At 40.7% G+C, this 16,011-nt stretch overlaps 1 protein-coding gene across 1 annotated transcript; it reads right to left on the bottom strand.

Moving 5' to 3' along the window:
• Positions 1-3,511: 3,511 nt before the first annotated feature.
• On the bottom strand, positions 3,512-15,410 carry LOC128360995 (ras-related protein Rab-38-like). The gene is made up of 3 exons (XM_053321565.1): positions 15,209-15,410; positions 9,197-9,477; positions 3,512-3,667 (listed from the first exon to the last, which is right to left on the bottom strand). Exons 1-3 carry the CDS (start codon positions 15,408-15,410, stop codon positions 3,512-3,514), a joined length of 639 nt encoding a protein of 212 aa, XP_053177540.1.
• Between the last annotated feature and the right edge of the window lie 601 nt (positions 15,411-16,011).

Genomic DNA, 16,011 nt, shown 5'->3' with positions numbered 1-16,011 from the left:
CTCCCTTCCTTCCTTCCTTCCTTCCTTCCTTCCTTCCTTCCTTCCTTCATTCCTCCTTCCTCCCTTCCTTCCTTCCTTCCTTCCTTCCTTCCTCCCTCCCTCCCTCCTTTCCTTCTTCCTCCCTTCCTTCCTTCCTTCCTTCTTTCCTTCCTCCCTTCCTCCTTTCCTTCCTTCTTCCTCCCTTCCTTCCTTCCTCCTTTCCTTCTTCCTTCCTCCTCCCCTCCTTTCCTTCCTTCTTCCTCCCTTCCACCCTCCTTTCCTTCCTTCCTTCCTTGACCCGAGGACAACAGGAGGGTTAAATTCATACCAAACACAGTCCTAATGCAAGATTAACTGTGATTGCTTCTTGTTTTTTTAGTTTTGGTCTTAAAGAAATGAACATCTGAACATCAATAGCAATCAATTCTTCATGTAGTATATTGTGAACTTCAGTGTCTTTGCAGATAATAATAATAATAATAATAATACATTTAATTTGTTTTGCACTTTACATTTCAACAATCTCAAAGTGCTACAGAGCAGAAAATGAAAGAAAAAGAAAAAGAAAAGGTTAAAAGAGAACATATAAAAAGATAAGTTTTTAGGTCTCTTAGTATATTTTCAGATACACTGGAAGCCTTTGGTACAAATAAAATAAGTAAAGGCTCTGAAGTCGTCTGTGTGTGCTCTCTGGTTGAAATCACATGACAGGTCAGACGAAGGTCGCAGACAGAAAAAAAACTTTTATGGTACAATCTAAACCTTTTCCTCAGTGAAACCAGATTTTCAGCTAATTAGCAGGAATTACCGGTAACACACACTGTGAGAAAAAATGTGTGAATAAATGTATGAATGCAGTTATTGTACCAGGAGAATCAAAAACAATCTGAGGCTGTCTGAATTCAGCCAGCTTTATATCTTAAGATAATTCATCATGTATTTCCAACAATTAAGATGAAGGTGTTTTATATGTTAGCTGATTGCTGAACTGATACGGATGATGCTATGTATATTAATTAACCACATCTTCATCAAACAGCGACTGTGAAGCTCTCATATTATAAAACTTTCCCCTTTAGTTTTTGAAAATGTGATTTATAACAAGCCTGAAGATTGTGAGTGTGGGTTTGAATGATCACCTAAATATCTGGATTCTGGATAGACCCCGTCTGTTTTGACTGTTCCTTCTTTCCTTCCTTCCTCCCTTCCTGCCTTCCCTCCTTTCCCTCCTTTCCTTCCTTCCTTCCTTCCTTCATTCTTTCCTGCCTTCCCTCATTCCTTCCTCCCTCATTTCCTTCCATTTTCCTCCCTCCTTCCTTCCTTCCTTCCTTCCTTCCATCCTTCATTCTTCCTTCCTCTCTTCCTTCTCCCTCCCTCCTTTCCTTCCTTCTTTCCTGCCTTCCCTCCTTCCTCCATCCTTTCCTTCCTTCCTTCTTCCTCCCTCCCTCCTTTCCTTCCTTCTGTCTTCCTCCCTCCTTTCCTTCCTTCTGTCTTCCTCCCTCCTTTCTTCCCTTCCTGCCTTCCCTCCTTCCTTCCTCCCTCCTTTCCCTCCTTTCCTTCCTCAATTCTTCCTTCCTTCCTCCTTTCCCTCCTGTCCGTCCTTCCTTCCTTCCTCCCTTCCTGCCTTCCCTCCTTCCTCCCTCCCCCCCTTCCTTCCTTGACTAGAGGACAACGGGAGGGTTAACAGAAGTGATTTTTCTCGAGGTACAATGTGACGATAAATGATTATTTGTGAGTGAAACTGATGCTAAAATACAAACATATAAATTATAGTCAAGTCAGTCAGGAAAGCTATGGTTTATTCAATAAGAACGTGTTGAAAACTGGACACATCTTCAGTCCTGTAATCTGTTTTTAGTATACTGTATATAATATGTACATGTTTGTATATATATCTGCATTTATTCCATAATTACAAATATTACAAATTATGAACAGTGGAATAGAAATGTAATATAAAACCATTTAATTAAAATCAAAATGGAAACAATAGACATTATCCTTATTTGAAACATGCACAATGTATGTCATACAATTTTTGAAAACGTTGCCATGGAAACAGGTTAAATCCTACTTCAGTGTATAAAACAGTGATGAAAAGTGAAATAAGGTCATTACATATGTTTTTTAGTGCACTTATAAATAAAATATATAGTGAACATTATCTAGTGGAAGGAATTAAATAACATGAGTTTGTATTAGAAAAGGCACTTTTTTAATTACATCAATATACTCTGATATACATTACATTAATGGAGCCAGAAGTTATACATGAGGAGAGACAAGAAAGGACTGGCCCCATTCCACAAAATGAAATAAAATAAAGCCAGATCTGGAGAAACCATAGCTAGGTTTGTTACTGTGGCGTTATTTTGGCCGAGGGAGAACTGCTTTGGAAGAATATTTTTCTTTTTTCGGTTAACACTTTATTTTACAGGTCCTTTGATTGGATACAAATTTCCCAAATATATTCAGATGTTGAATATTTCATTTTTAAGGTTATTTTCCAAAGAAAGTGGTGCAATTAGGTACAAATAATTTAATTTAATTTATTATATTTATTATATCTGGGTTCCTATGTTTATATGTAGTTTATAATTTGTAAAATAAATAAATAAATAAAAGAAATAAGACTCAATTAGAATAAATTACACTTAAAATATTGGTTTCAGTGTGCATGTCAAACTACATAGTAGCATGTTTGTTGGTAGCAGTGAGGTTTTCCAAGTGTGCAGAAGAATCTACGGTTCCTGCAAAACTACCAACGGCCCTCTCTAGATCCAGTGTCTGGTTTGTCTGTTCTGGGCTACCGTAGCACCATGGCAGTCAAACACGACCCACTTCCTCTTTAGATATAAAGGGCTCATTCAAACACACACTGATTTTTAATTTTCAGGTGGTTATACACTAATAAAAAGCATAGCTATGAAGTCTGTTCTGCTGGATGCCACTAAGTTCTCCACACTGCACCTTAAATAATCTCATATATATAATCAGCACATTTGCTTGCTGCATTAAATACCTGCAATTTACTCAAATTTGACGGTGAGGAGTATAGACTTAAAGGACCTGTAAAATAAAACACTACTACTCAGATAAGACAGATTAAAAGAGTGGGCAACATCTACATCGGTTAATAAACAGAGATTACCTTCCTGAAAACCTTTGGTGCAAGATTTACTGTGATTTGCTGCACTCTTTCTGTGCATGTGTTCATTAACTGCGTCGCCATGGTTACCGAAGTGACAGAGCTATAAGGCTTGAAGTCGCCCAGAGGATGACCTTGCCTTTTGACAGGCACATGCAGCATCCATCCATCTCTGTTTCAATCCAACCATTTCTTGAGCTCTCTCTCGCTCTCTCTCTCTCTCTCTCCCTCTCCCTCTCTCTCCTTCCTTCACTAACTCTCCCTCCACTAACTCTCCCTCCACCTCACCTAAAGTAGTTCTCCCTCTTTTTTTTTTTCGCTCACAGACAAACTCGACTTTGAGTGTAATGAGATACAAAAGGACGTCCAAAGTGTCAGGAACTGTTACTGGGATCTGAAGCAGGAGGAGCATGTCCCGCCTTTGTCCTTCTCTAATTGGGGGCTGATGGTATCCGGGACTTCGGATTGGAGCATATCATTCTCACTGGCAATGATGTGTTTCACCAAGCAGTTTGCCGCTTCGTCGATGTTGATGTTTTCCTGAGAGGAAAAAAAAAATAGGGAAAGAGGAAGAAAAAACAGAGAGGGGGAGGAAGGAAGATAAGGTGTAGAGGAGAGGAGAAGAGAAGAGAGGACAAAAAGAAGGTTACATTAGTTAATGCAAACATTTTTATGAAGGCGATAAATTGACCCTGTCTGTTTTGACTGCTCCTTCTTTCCCCCCTTCTTTCTTTCTTTCCTTCCTTCCTCCCTTCCGTCCGTCTGTCCTTCCTCCCTCCCTCCTTCTCTCTTTCTTGCCTTCCTTCCTTCATCCCCCTTTCTTCCTTGCTTCTTTCCTTCCTCCCTCCTTCTCTCTTTCTTTCCTTCTTCTCTCTTTCATCCCTTCCTTCCTTCCTTCCTCCATCTCCCTTTCTTCTTTGCTTCTTTCCTTCCTTCCCTCCGTCCTTCCTTCCTTCCTTCCTTCCTTTCCTCCTTCTCTCTTTCTTTACTTCCTCTCTCTTTCCTCCCTTCCTTCCTTCCTCCATCCCCCTGTCTTCCTTGCTTCTTTCCTTTCTGCCTTCCTTCCTTCCTCCTTCTCTCTTTCTTTCCTCCCCTCTACCTTCCTCCCTTCATTCTTTCCTTCCTCTCTCTTTCCTCCCTTCTGCCATCCCCCTTTCTTCCTTGCTTCTTTCTTTCCTTCCTTCCTTCCTTCCCTCCTCCTTCTCTCTTTCCTTCCCACTACCTTCCTCCCTTCCTTCTTTCCTCTTTTCCTTTCTCCCTTCCTCCCTCCTACCTTCATTCCTTCCTTCTTTCCTTCCTTCCTTCCTTCCTTCCTTCCTTCTTCTTTCCTTCCTCCCTCCCTTCCTTCTTTCCTCCCTCCTTTCCTTCTTTCCTCCCTTCCTTCCTTGACTCGAGGACAACAGGAGGGTTAAAATCACTCTTTAATAATCTACACCTGTGTCTAACGGGAAAGTATCAATATTCTGTGATAGTGAGAGCAGCAGGGATGTGACTTTAAAAATGAGAAAATGAAAGCTGTGTAATGTTTTAAATAAACAGGATCAGTGCAGGTCAGTGTGTCTTTTTTTATCTCAAGTGCTGCACAAGCTGCAAGTCTGGATCACATGCAATATTTTCCCACCACTCAAACTGTCATTTGCCCTGTTTTTATGAGGTCATTATTTGAGATTACTTTGTGGAAATTGTGCCGTTATTAAATATTCACAGAACAGATACAGGATGGGAAACCAGAGCCAGGGAGGTGAGTAATTCAGCAACAAAAGTCAATCCAAGAACATTGCAAATCGTCCAAGCATCACACGGCACTTGGCCACCAGGAGATACACATTTGTGCCGTTATTACAGTCAACATAAAGAGCTAACAGATAATCCTCAGAATACGGTTGTGCCTAATTCACAAACCTTTCCATATCCATCAAAATGAAAAACAAGAGCGTTCTCAACAGCTGCCAGAGATTAGACAGCACCCATAAAAAAGGATTTAGAGCGACTTGGAAAAGAACTAAAGTAATGGCTCTGAGTGTTAAAGTGAAGTTCACATGGGGAGAGGACTAGCAGTGATTATTGATGAAAAAGACACACACACACACACACACACACACACACACACACTTTCCTAATATGTAAAAAGTCATGCAGGAGCAGTAGAAACTAGCAGATGTAACAAGTGTGCTCAGTAGGATGTGACGTGGTGTCGTCTGCAGCGGCCTGACTCCCTGTGGTGATCATACTTATTCTTACTTATTTTAATATATAAATAAAACACAATTAAACATCTTCACCACCGCCATGCATGCTTCACTTCACCGAGTGCCCTGACAGCTGAGTAATTACTGTGAATGCCAAATAACCACAACGTGCCTGGTTTAATTCCAGCCAGGGCCCTTTCTGCATTTCATACGCACCTCTCTCACTCCATGTTTCCTGTCTGCCCGCTAACTAATAAAGGCATAAATGTCAAAAAATAGTCTTTAACCCTCCTGTTGTCCTCAGGGTCAAGGAAGGACAGGAGGAAGGACAGAAGGAAGGACAGGAGGAAGGACAGGAGGAAGGACAGAAGGAAAGACAGAAGGAAGGAGAGGAGGAAGGACAGGAGGAAGGAGGAAAAGAGGAAGGAAGGAGGGAAGGAAGGGGGGAAGGAAAGGAGTTAGGAGGGAGGGAGGGAGGGAGGGAGGAAGGAAGGATGGAAGGAAGGAAGGAAGGAAAGGAGTAAGGAGGGAGGAAGGAAGGAAGGAATGAAGGAAAGGAGTAAGGAGGGAGGAAGGAAGGAAGGAAAGGAGTAAGGAGGGAGGAAGGAAGGAAGGAAAGAAGGAAGGAGTGAAGGAAAGGAGTAAGGAGGGAGGAAGGAAGCAAGCAAGGATGGAAGGAGGAGGGAGCAAAGACAGAGGGGAGGAGGGGAAGAAGGAAGGAAAAATTAAAGAAAGAGGATGGAAGGAAGGAAGGAAGGAAGGAGGGAAGGAGGGAAGGAAAGGAGTTAGGAGGGAGGGAGGAAGGAAAGAAGGAAAGAAGGAACAGTCAAAAGAGGTGGGGTCAATTTGACCCGGGAGGACGACACGAAGGGTTAAAAAAAAGAGCTTCACTTCCTTCCCTAGATAAAAGTAAGTAATAATTCCTCTGGCAGGTGATTCAGGCAGTGAGCCAGCTGATGTATTACAGACTGTATACTACATCAGTATGCACATTATTCATGGTGTATCTCTTTTCATATTTACTGATACTACATGTGTGATGATTCCAGCTGCATAATAACCGCTGAGAAACAAACACAGAACAAAGAGCCGTATGGATTTGAGCTCTTCGGCATACATTGACTTGTTGCCCCCCAGCTCACACACACCAGCTCCCACTGTTTGTTGGAAAATATCACATGACTGGTTGTGTTGCTTTGAGGTAAAGCCTCTCAATCTTATATAAGGTTTACATTTCTTTTTTTTCAAGCAGCTTAAATCCTCAATTCATCTTTGCCTTCATTAGCATTCTTTACATAGCGGCCGTTATTGTCTATCATAAGAGCCTCCGTCACCTGTTTGTTGGTCTTTTTTCTTTGTTGTGCTGATGGATGTTTCAAATGACATTTAATGTAAAGTTAGGTTTTGAGCCAAGGTATAATAAAGCAGTTTTTGGTGTAGATCCAGATTTTTTTTTTTTGCAGCATTTCTTGGGATTAAACTACTGCACTTACTTAAATGAAACGGGAAAAAAAACTTATACATGTACTGTATTGGCATGAATGTCTGTGTAGTTTGATAGAGATCAGATACAGGTTAAGATTTCTAAACATTTAATAAAATTAATTAATAAAATAAAAGACTTAAAAAAGTCTTCATGCTGTAAATGGATGCTTAACCCTCCTGTTGTCCTCGAGTCAAGGAAGGAAGGGAATAAGGAAAAAGGAAAGGAGGGAGTGAGGAAGGAAGGAAGGAAGGAAGGAAGGAAGGAAGGAAGGAAGGAAGGAAGGAAGGAAGGAAGGAAGGAAGGAAGGAAGGAAGGAAGGAAGGAAGGAAGGAAGGAAGGAAGGCAGGAAAGGAGGGGGGAAACAGGGTGGGGAGAAAGGTAGGGGGAGGACAGAAAGAGAAGGAGGGAGGAAGGAAGGGGGGAAAGAGAGAGGAAGGAGGGAGGGAGGAAAGAAGGAAGGGAGGAAGGTAGGGGAGGAAAGAAAGAGAGAAGGAGGAGAAGAAAGAGGGATGGAGGAAGGAAAGGAGGAATGAAGGGAGGAAGAAGGAAGGAGGGAAGGAAGGAAAGGAGGGAGGAAGGAAGGAAGGAAGGAAGGAAGGAAGGAAGGAAGGAAGGAAGGAAGGAAGGGAGAAAGGACAGACGGAAGGAAGGAAGGAAGGAAGGGAGGAAGGAAGGACAGACAGACGGAAGGAAGGGAGGAAGGGAGGAGTCAAAACAGACGGAGTCAATTTGACCCGGGAGGACAACACAAGATTAAAAGGTTTGTGTGTGTGTGTGTGTGTGTGTGTGTGTGTGTGTGTGTGTGTGTGTGTGTGTGTGTGTGTGTGTGTGTGTGTGTGTGTGTGTGCGTGTGTGTGTGTATGTGTGTGTATGTGTGTGTGTGTGTGTGTGTGTGTGTGTGTGTGTGCGTGTCTACATGCACGTCTCAGTCTATTCTCTTGCCTCACCATCCAGCTGTGAGATTCCTGTTGGCCACTAGCTGCTATATTGAGGGCTTGTGCTGGTGTGTCAGTGTGTTAGTGTGTAGGTGGGTGAATCCGCAGCTCATTTCATAGTCAGAAGCTCCTCACTACATTCTCTCATTTCTGTCTGCATGAATGAATCTTGAATTATACGCTGTGCATTGACTGTGGTTTGTTTTGTTTGTGTTAAATATTTCCTCTGTTTCTCATGTGTCCTTTGTTGCTCTATTAAATACTTTGTGTCAGACTGAGAAAGTTAAACATAAACTTACCACTGTAATAATAAGTGGGTAAATAGGAAGGACAGGAGGAAGGAGGAAAAGAGAAAGGAAGTAAGGAAGGAAGTAAGGAAGGAGGAAAGCAAGGAGAGAAGGAAGGAAAGAAGGAAGGAAGGAAGGAAAGGAGTAAGGAAGGAGGGAGGAAGGAAGGAAGGAAGGAAGGAAAGGACTTAGGAGGGAGGGAGGAAGGAAGGAAGGAAGGAAGGAAGGAAGGAAGGAAGAAAAGGAGTAAGGAAGGAAGGAAGGAAGGAAGGAAGAAAAGGAGTAAGGAAGGAAGGAAGGAAGGAAGGAAGGAAAGGAGTTATGTTATATTGTAATTGTAATTTATTTTAACATGGACCCCAGGAAGAGTAGCTGTTGCCTGGGTAACAGCTAATGGGGATCCAAATAAACTAAACTAAACTAAACTAAGCTTGTAATAGCTGAATTCGCACATGTAATAGTTAAATGCTCAATTATGTGCGTTCATTTTTTCTTTCACTTCAAATAATTTCATTATCAGTAGTGACAGTCACATATCTCCGCAGCTATCCGGGCAGGAAGCATGAGAACACACATGAATAAAACTCTTGTCATGTGTGTGAGGATTGCTCAGTGATGTTCAGACTAGGGCTGTTTATTTTTTAATCACCATTACATTGAGACAAGTACCGGTAAGTAGAAGACGGTGTGGAATGAAATCCACATTCCTGGACATCCTCTCCGCATGGCAGAGCACCTGATACCAGCGCTGTTGACCTGGAATAACACAGGAGGAGGAATGTCTGCTGTGCGACCGAGCTCCGTGAAGAAGCAGCAGAGCTCAATGATTGAGGCTTCATTCATATGCAAATAATGAATAGACTGGGAGTCTGTTAAACTCAGCACTTTTTAAAGATTTCTTCACATCCTTAAATGTGCCGCTGTCGTGACTGCTTCCACAGAGTGATCGGGTGCTGGGTCTGATACAGCCGAGCTGGTGGGGAGTCAGCCGGCTCTCGAGGACATCTGAACAGGAAGGACACGCCTGCTTGAACCTCAGAGCTCCCACTGAAGGATGGTTTTGTATTCATGGCACCATCCTGCTGCTTGTATTACTGCTGTGTGTGTATGTGTGTATGTGTGTGTGTGTGTGTGTGTGTGTGTATGTGTGTGTGTGTGTCTGTCACTCTCACCTTAGCAGACGTCTCGAACCATCCCACGAAGCCGTTCTCCTGGCAGAACTGCTCCATCTTTATTCCGTTATTGGTCAGTACGTCCCGACCCTGGTCACATTTGTTAGCCAACAGCACAGTGGCTACATGTTTCCCGTTGGCAAGACTCAGTTTGGAATCCAAGTCCTCTTTCCATTTGGTGATGGCCTCAAACGAAGCGGGCCTTGTGACATCGAACACAATGAAGGCACCCATGGCCTCGCGGTAGTACACACGGGTCATGTTGCCAAACCTCTCCTGACCTAGAAGACAGAAAACACACAAACACACACACACACACAAATGTTAAGGATTTTGAACCACAGACTGTATAAAAGACGTCACCCATGGGTTTGTGGACTGCTGCTTCCGCCAATAGTTTCGAATCTAGGCAGCGCCATCTTGAAAATTTCAGGTGCATGCTGGGAAAAATAAAAACACGGATTCTACTTATATGGGCATGAGGTGGAGCCATGGGCGGGGCGGGGGAGGTTGCTATGGTTGCAAGGGCTGGATCTCGAGGACATTGGGCAATCAACCTGTCAATCAGGACGTAGCCACGCCCTAATGCATACCCTGCTTTATCGTCACATATAAAATCAGGGAGGCCAAAATGTCCCAAATGAACATCATACTGCATTGAAGAAGGCTTTAAACTAGCGATTGAGACCATAAACACATTTTGAAAACGTTTACTGAGGTTAGAAATCAAGTGAGAAGTTGGTGAATTCTCCATTGACTTGTATAGAGACGGTCGCCCCCTGGTGGCCCTTTGATAGAATGCAGCTCTAAGTTACTTCCACGTTGACCTCATTTTCAGAGGACCAGAACTCACCGTCTGGGTAAAACTTGTACATGCTTGTTTGCAGAGCAGGTGATGTGACACTTTCTGATATAGATGCTTGAATATGAGTCATCCAAGTTACTCATTCGGTCACACTTGCTTTTATGCACGCATTCCCGACAAACACACACCTCCTTCCTCTCACACACGCACAATTACCATGCATGATTTTGCTGTTAAAAATGCTCACACAGCGATAAGATGCAGACACGGATAGATGTAGAATGTGAAGGAGAGAGGTGTCTTTGGTGTGTGTGTGTGTGTATGTGTGTGTGTGTGTGTCTGCCAGCCTGTCTGTAAAAATTCCTGAGGGTAAAATTAATTCGATAAGCTCTGTTGGAATGTCATATTCATGCTGATTTTCCCATCCATGACTTCAGCTAGAGCTCCGTATAGTTGCAGAATACTAACCATACTGATGTAAAAATACAATCAGTTTGCAGGCAAGACATTTTAACACCGCCACCTAATCATATAACCTAAACTGATCCTCCTCAACACCTTTCTGCAAAGAGGAGCTCGGAATATAAAGCAGGGACATTTTCATTCTCACCTGCTTTGAGGTCGGGTGGAGCAGAGCAATAGGCAATATTCATTTAGGATAAGAAAGCTGGTTTTCAGTGAATAAGAGCCCAGCTACATTGTTCTGGGAATGGAAACACATATCTCTTCCTGTCGTTGTTCATACTGCTCTGTTTGCTACTGTGACTCACAGATAGTGACGTGCCGTTTTAAGCGTCCAGTGTGGCCGGCTACTATTCACACAAAGCCACATTTGATTGGGGGAACTTTTGTAAACGCCTCTAAGCACATTATGATTAATATAATAAGGGATCAATAAGCAATCAACATAGGGACACAGGATTAAAAGTGGGAAAAGGTCATTTTGAATTTCACAAGTAGCACGTTTATTGGTGGAAAATCGGCAGAAATATGCGGCAAATCTGCGGAAATGTCATCTGAATTCTGCAGGCCTACGTCTAGTATAGTATAGTATAGTATAGTACAGCATAGTACAGTATACAGTATAGTATAGTATAGTACAGTACAGTATAGTACTACAGTATACTGTAGTACTGTAGTACTGTAGTACTAGACTATACTGTAGCACTATACTGTACTGTACTATATATAGTATAGTACAGTATAGTACAGTATAGTATACAGTACAGTATAGTACTACAATATAGTATAGTATACAGTATAGTTCAGTATAGTATACAGTATAGTACTACAGTATAGTATAGTATAGTACAGTATAGTACGACAGTATAGTATAGTATAGTACAGTACAGTACAGTACTACAGTATAGTATAGTATACAGTATAGTTCAGTATAGTATAGTACACTATAGTACTACAGTATAGTATAGTATAGTACAGTACAGTACAGTACTACAGTATAGTATAGTATACAGTATAGTACTACAGTATAGTATAGTACAGTATAGTACAGTATAGTATACAGTACAGTATAGTACTACAATATAGTATAGTATACAGTATAGTTCAGTATAGTATACAGTATAGTACTACAGTATAGTATAGTATAGTACAGTATAGTACGACAGTATAGTATAGTTCAGTATAGTACAGTACAGTACTACAGTATAGTATAGTATAGTACAGTACAGTACAGTACGACAGTATAGTACAGTATAGTATAGTACACTATAGTACTACAGTATAGTATAGTATAGTACAGTACAGTACAGTACTACAGTATAGTATAGTATACAGTATAGTTCAGTATAGTATAGTACACTATAGTACTACAGTATAGTATAGTATAGTACAGTACAGTACAGTACTACAGTATAGTATAGTATACAGTATAGTACTACAGTATAGTACAGTATAGTACAGTATAGTACGACAATATAGTATAGTATACAGTATAGTTCAGTATAGTATACAGTATAGTACTACAGTATAGTATAGTATAGTACAGTACAGTACAGTACTACAGTATAGTATAGTATACAGTATAGTTCAGTATAGTATAGTACACTATAGTACTACAGTATAGTATAGTATAGTACAGTACAGTACAGTACTACAGTATAGTATAGTACTACAGTATAGTATAGTACTACAGTATAGTACTACAGTATAGTATAGTATAGTACACTATAGTACTACAGTATAGTATAGTATAGTACAGTACAGTACAGTACTACAGTATAGTATAGTATACAGTATAGTACTACAGTATAGTATAGTACTACAGTATAGTACTACAGTATAGTATAGTATAGTACAGTATAGTATAGTACTACAGTATAGTATAGTATACAGTATAATACAGTATAGTATGTGGCAAACAGTCTTCATAGCTTTCTGTGTTAGCTGAGGTAATCATACTGTGTTTATCATAGAAAATATTTAAGGTTACCGTCTGTAAGGTGGCAATAATTAACTGGAGTTGAAGAGAAGAGGCTTAAAAAGTCTGGAACTCTTCTATGAATTGTGTTATTATTATTTTTCTATCAAAGTTTCAACTAACTATTGTCTCAGAGGGGAAATGTGTCACAGACTAAGGTTCAGAGAATATTAAACAATCAAGTGACAACATGAAACCTATTAAGGGTATTAAGCCATCACAATTCAAACCAAACATCTTCTTCTGCAACCACAGACTTTGACAGCTCAACTTATGTATATTGTGAGAAATAATAAGGTTGAAATATATGAAAAGCTCTTCCAATAAGCCCTGAACCTAACTCATCTTTTTGCTATAAGCATATGCAGCTAGCCCTGCTACCCCAAGCACACAGAAATAGACCGGCTGAGGTTGTTTGCTTTGGAGAATGTACAGAAACAGTGTGTGATTTATTACATCTGTGGCATGAGAAACCTTCAGCACATCATCAAATCCCAAACAAACCCATGAGCAAGATATAACTAATGTGCCTTATAAATGCAAGATGGAAACATTATTTTAAAAGAGGCGTTAAAACATACTGAAATCAATACCATATCTATGAGTTAAAACAATATTAACAATTCAGTGTTCAAGTCTAAAGGCTATCGTAACTTTTGCAGCCTGCAGGGAGCACATGCAGTTTTTCTCAGAGGGATATCCACTCATCCTCAGACCCACAATAAAAAGCTTTCTGTATACAAGTACTCGGGCCTCAAATCTCACTCACATGAGTTTGAGACACATGACTGCTTGCGCTCACTGGAGAGGGCGCACAGGAGGGGCGAGAGCAGCAGGTCAGAGGATTCTTCTGAACCTCAGCCGACACTCATGTGAGATGAGACTGCTGTAGCCTTTAGGTTTGTTGTCTCCACCCCACCCCACCCCCACCCACCCACCCAACAGCATCCCAGTCAAAAGCCTTTTTATTATTTCTGAGTTCTGTGTTCACCGAAGACTATCGAAGCATTAAATACCAACTGAGATATAAGAATGACTCATTTTCATAGCAGACAGGGAAAGATATTCTCTATTAACTTACCGAACGGACCGAATCTGAGTGACTGAGTAACATCTGGATCCCTTTAAATGTATTCAAAATACAAAATGTACAAATAATATAGATGTGAACAGCGATATACCGTTCTGCAGTACCTAGGAGTGGCCACTAGGGGCAAGAAAAGCTCATTTTCACTACATGTAATGCGTATAATATGATAAATGTCTGTGGAATGTATGAATGAATGAGTGAATATGTGATTAAGTTACTTAGATAAAGAAAAGTAAGTTAAATTATGATTTATTGGTTATTAAATCATAACCATGATACTGTATAATTAAAACTGTGTAGTGTGTATATTCTGTGATAGGCCAGAACATTTCATTTGGCTCTAAACTAGATTAAAACCTTTCTGTTTTCAGCCTGACTGACCAGAAATAATAATCATAATGGCTGACTGGTGTCATGACGGCTTTCTGTGACGTCATGAGGTGTCAAATAGTCATGTGATGTCACTCTAAATGGAAATTAAGGCTAATTATTAAGTCTAAATTGTGACATGAATTTAATCTTAACCCTTTAAATATCATAGAAAGCTTAGATATCACAACTGTAGCCTACTGTAACTGCATTTGTGTTTAGGAGAGGTCAAAGGTCAGAGGTATGGTATTGATTTAAAAATAAACAATTATAACAAAACAACATATATGCATGGAGGCTATATGCAGAACTCTTTTTGTACAAGCAGTGACTTTACTGTAGCACCTGTGGCCCTTTCTCTGTTTCATGACTCCTCCAGATTCGTGTGTAAATAAAGAGAAACATGTAATTGCAGAAATGCGAAGCCAAGTGATTAGAAGTGAGTTATGCCAACAAGTCAGCTGGTACACATGAGGAAAATTAACCCGATATAACCCTAAACATCAACCTTTCACACGCACACATACACACGCACACACACACACAAAGTGAAATATCAAGTGTGACGACATGGTCACGAGCTCGTTTTCATCCCTAAACTCAAACGTTGTGTTTACAGAAACACAGCAGACTGTAAAAGTATTTTAAAGTTGTTGTTTTTTAAATTGTAATTATAAATCTCTTCATTTTTAAGCCACGCAAACTATAACTTATTGCACTCACTGAAGGAAAAACTCTAAAGTTTCCATTTGGCTGGGCCCAAATTTTTTGATTATTATTTATGTGTATAGGAGCAGGCCCCTCATAATGTGACTGTGAAACTCATTTAAAGAAAAAAACAGAAAATAATTGTCAACATAATTTTGCCCGCCATGATAAATCGCCACTGGCATTAATGAATTTCCAAATGCAGCCTTCAGCTATAACTTATCATTAGAGTGGCTGCATTTCTTTATTAGCAGAGCAGAGCATTTTCCATTTTCAGCTTAATCTGGGGAGAAAAAAAAAACACATTTTCTCCTGCTTAATTAATTTCAAAGATTTAAACTAAGGGTGTCAAATAAAATGTTTCACTACTTTAAAACTCACCAAAAAAGTGAAATGAGTTGTGGCTCTACTCTAGAAACCATGCGTAAAGTTTAATTGAAAGAAAAAGCAGGTGACACAAATCATCCTCTGTGTGTGCGTCATTTTACATTTTAACATTTTACACAACTCTCTCTCTCTGTTTGTTTGTTTGTTTGTTTTCCCCCTCTCCTGTCATTTTCATTTCCACACCAGCCGTGCGTAAAAAGTGACGCACCGTACCTGCAATGTCCCACAGCTGAAGGCGCACCGTCTCCTGGTCCCAGTTGAGCACTTTGAGGGCGAAGTCGACCCCGATGGTGGCTCTGTAGTTGGGGCTAAAGTTGTGATGCACATACCGCTTGATGATGCTGGTCTTACCGACACCGAGGTCTCCTATCACAAGGATTTTATAGAGATGTTCCTTATTGTGGTTGTTCTGCATGGCGACCGGTGAGGGCGAGAGCTAAGCATGAATCCACCGTAATGGAGAAGGACCGAGGGGATGAAAGAGGAGAAGAGGAGAGAAGCACAGGACGGCGCAGGAGGGAGAAGTAAAAGAGAGTTGGGTGGCGGAACAGAAGAAAGGGGCAGAAAGGGGCAGAAAGGGGGAGGTAAAGTAAAGCACACGCCCTGGCTGGCCCACACAGGGAAGTGGAGCAGAGACGTCTGGACCTTGTGACTTGACGCAGGAGAGCTGGTGCTAAAAGAGGCCTGGATGTATTTAAAGCCCCCCCCCCCCCCCCCCCCCCCACCACCCAAAATTTAAAAAAAAAACAGCAGTTAATAAATATTTTAATGTGAGATAAATCAGCATAGTTAACTAAAACTAAAAATATAAGTGAAATAATTTAGTTAACTGAAGAAGAAGAAAAAAAAAAGGGAAACTAAAAAACCACAATGAATTGCAGATCAAATCAGCTTCGTTTTAGTTTTTCTTTTTCATTTTCTCCATTTTTTACTGTTTTCTGTTCAGTTTTGACTTCTTGAGATAACAGACTAGTACCAGTAAGAAGACGACAAACACAAACACAGCTAATTTTACC

The sequence above is a fragment of the Scomber japonicus genome, chromosome 6 (genome assembly GCF_027409825.1).
Source record: "Scomber japonicus isolate fScoJap1 chromosome 6, fScoJap1.pri, whole genome shotgun sequence".
In the NCBI taxonomy this organism is placed as follows: Eukaryota; Metazoa; Chordata; class Actinopteri; order Scombriformes; family Scombridae; genus Scomber; species Scomber japonicus.
The sequence above is the reverse complement of the archived record's forward strand: the minus strand, read 5'-3'. Positions and strand labels throughout refer to the sequence as shown.

Coding starts and splice junctions, on each gene's coding strand:
- LOC128360995 (XM_053321565.1), bottom strand. CDS start 15,410: ATGCAGAACAACCACAATAAGGAACATCTCTATAAAATCCTTGTGATA. Junction 9,478..15,208: donor TCAGCTGTGGGACATTGCAG/GTACGGTGCGTC, acceptor TCTGTCTTCTAG/GTCAGGAGAGGTTTGGCAAC. Junction 3,668..9,196: donor GGTTCGAGACGTCTGCTAAG/GTGAGAGTGACA, acceptor TTTTCCTCTCAG/GAAAACATCAACATCGACGA.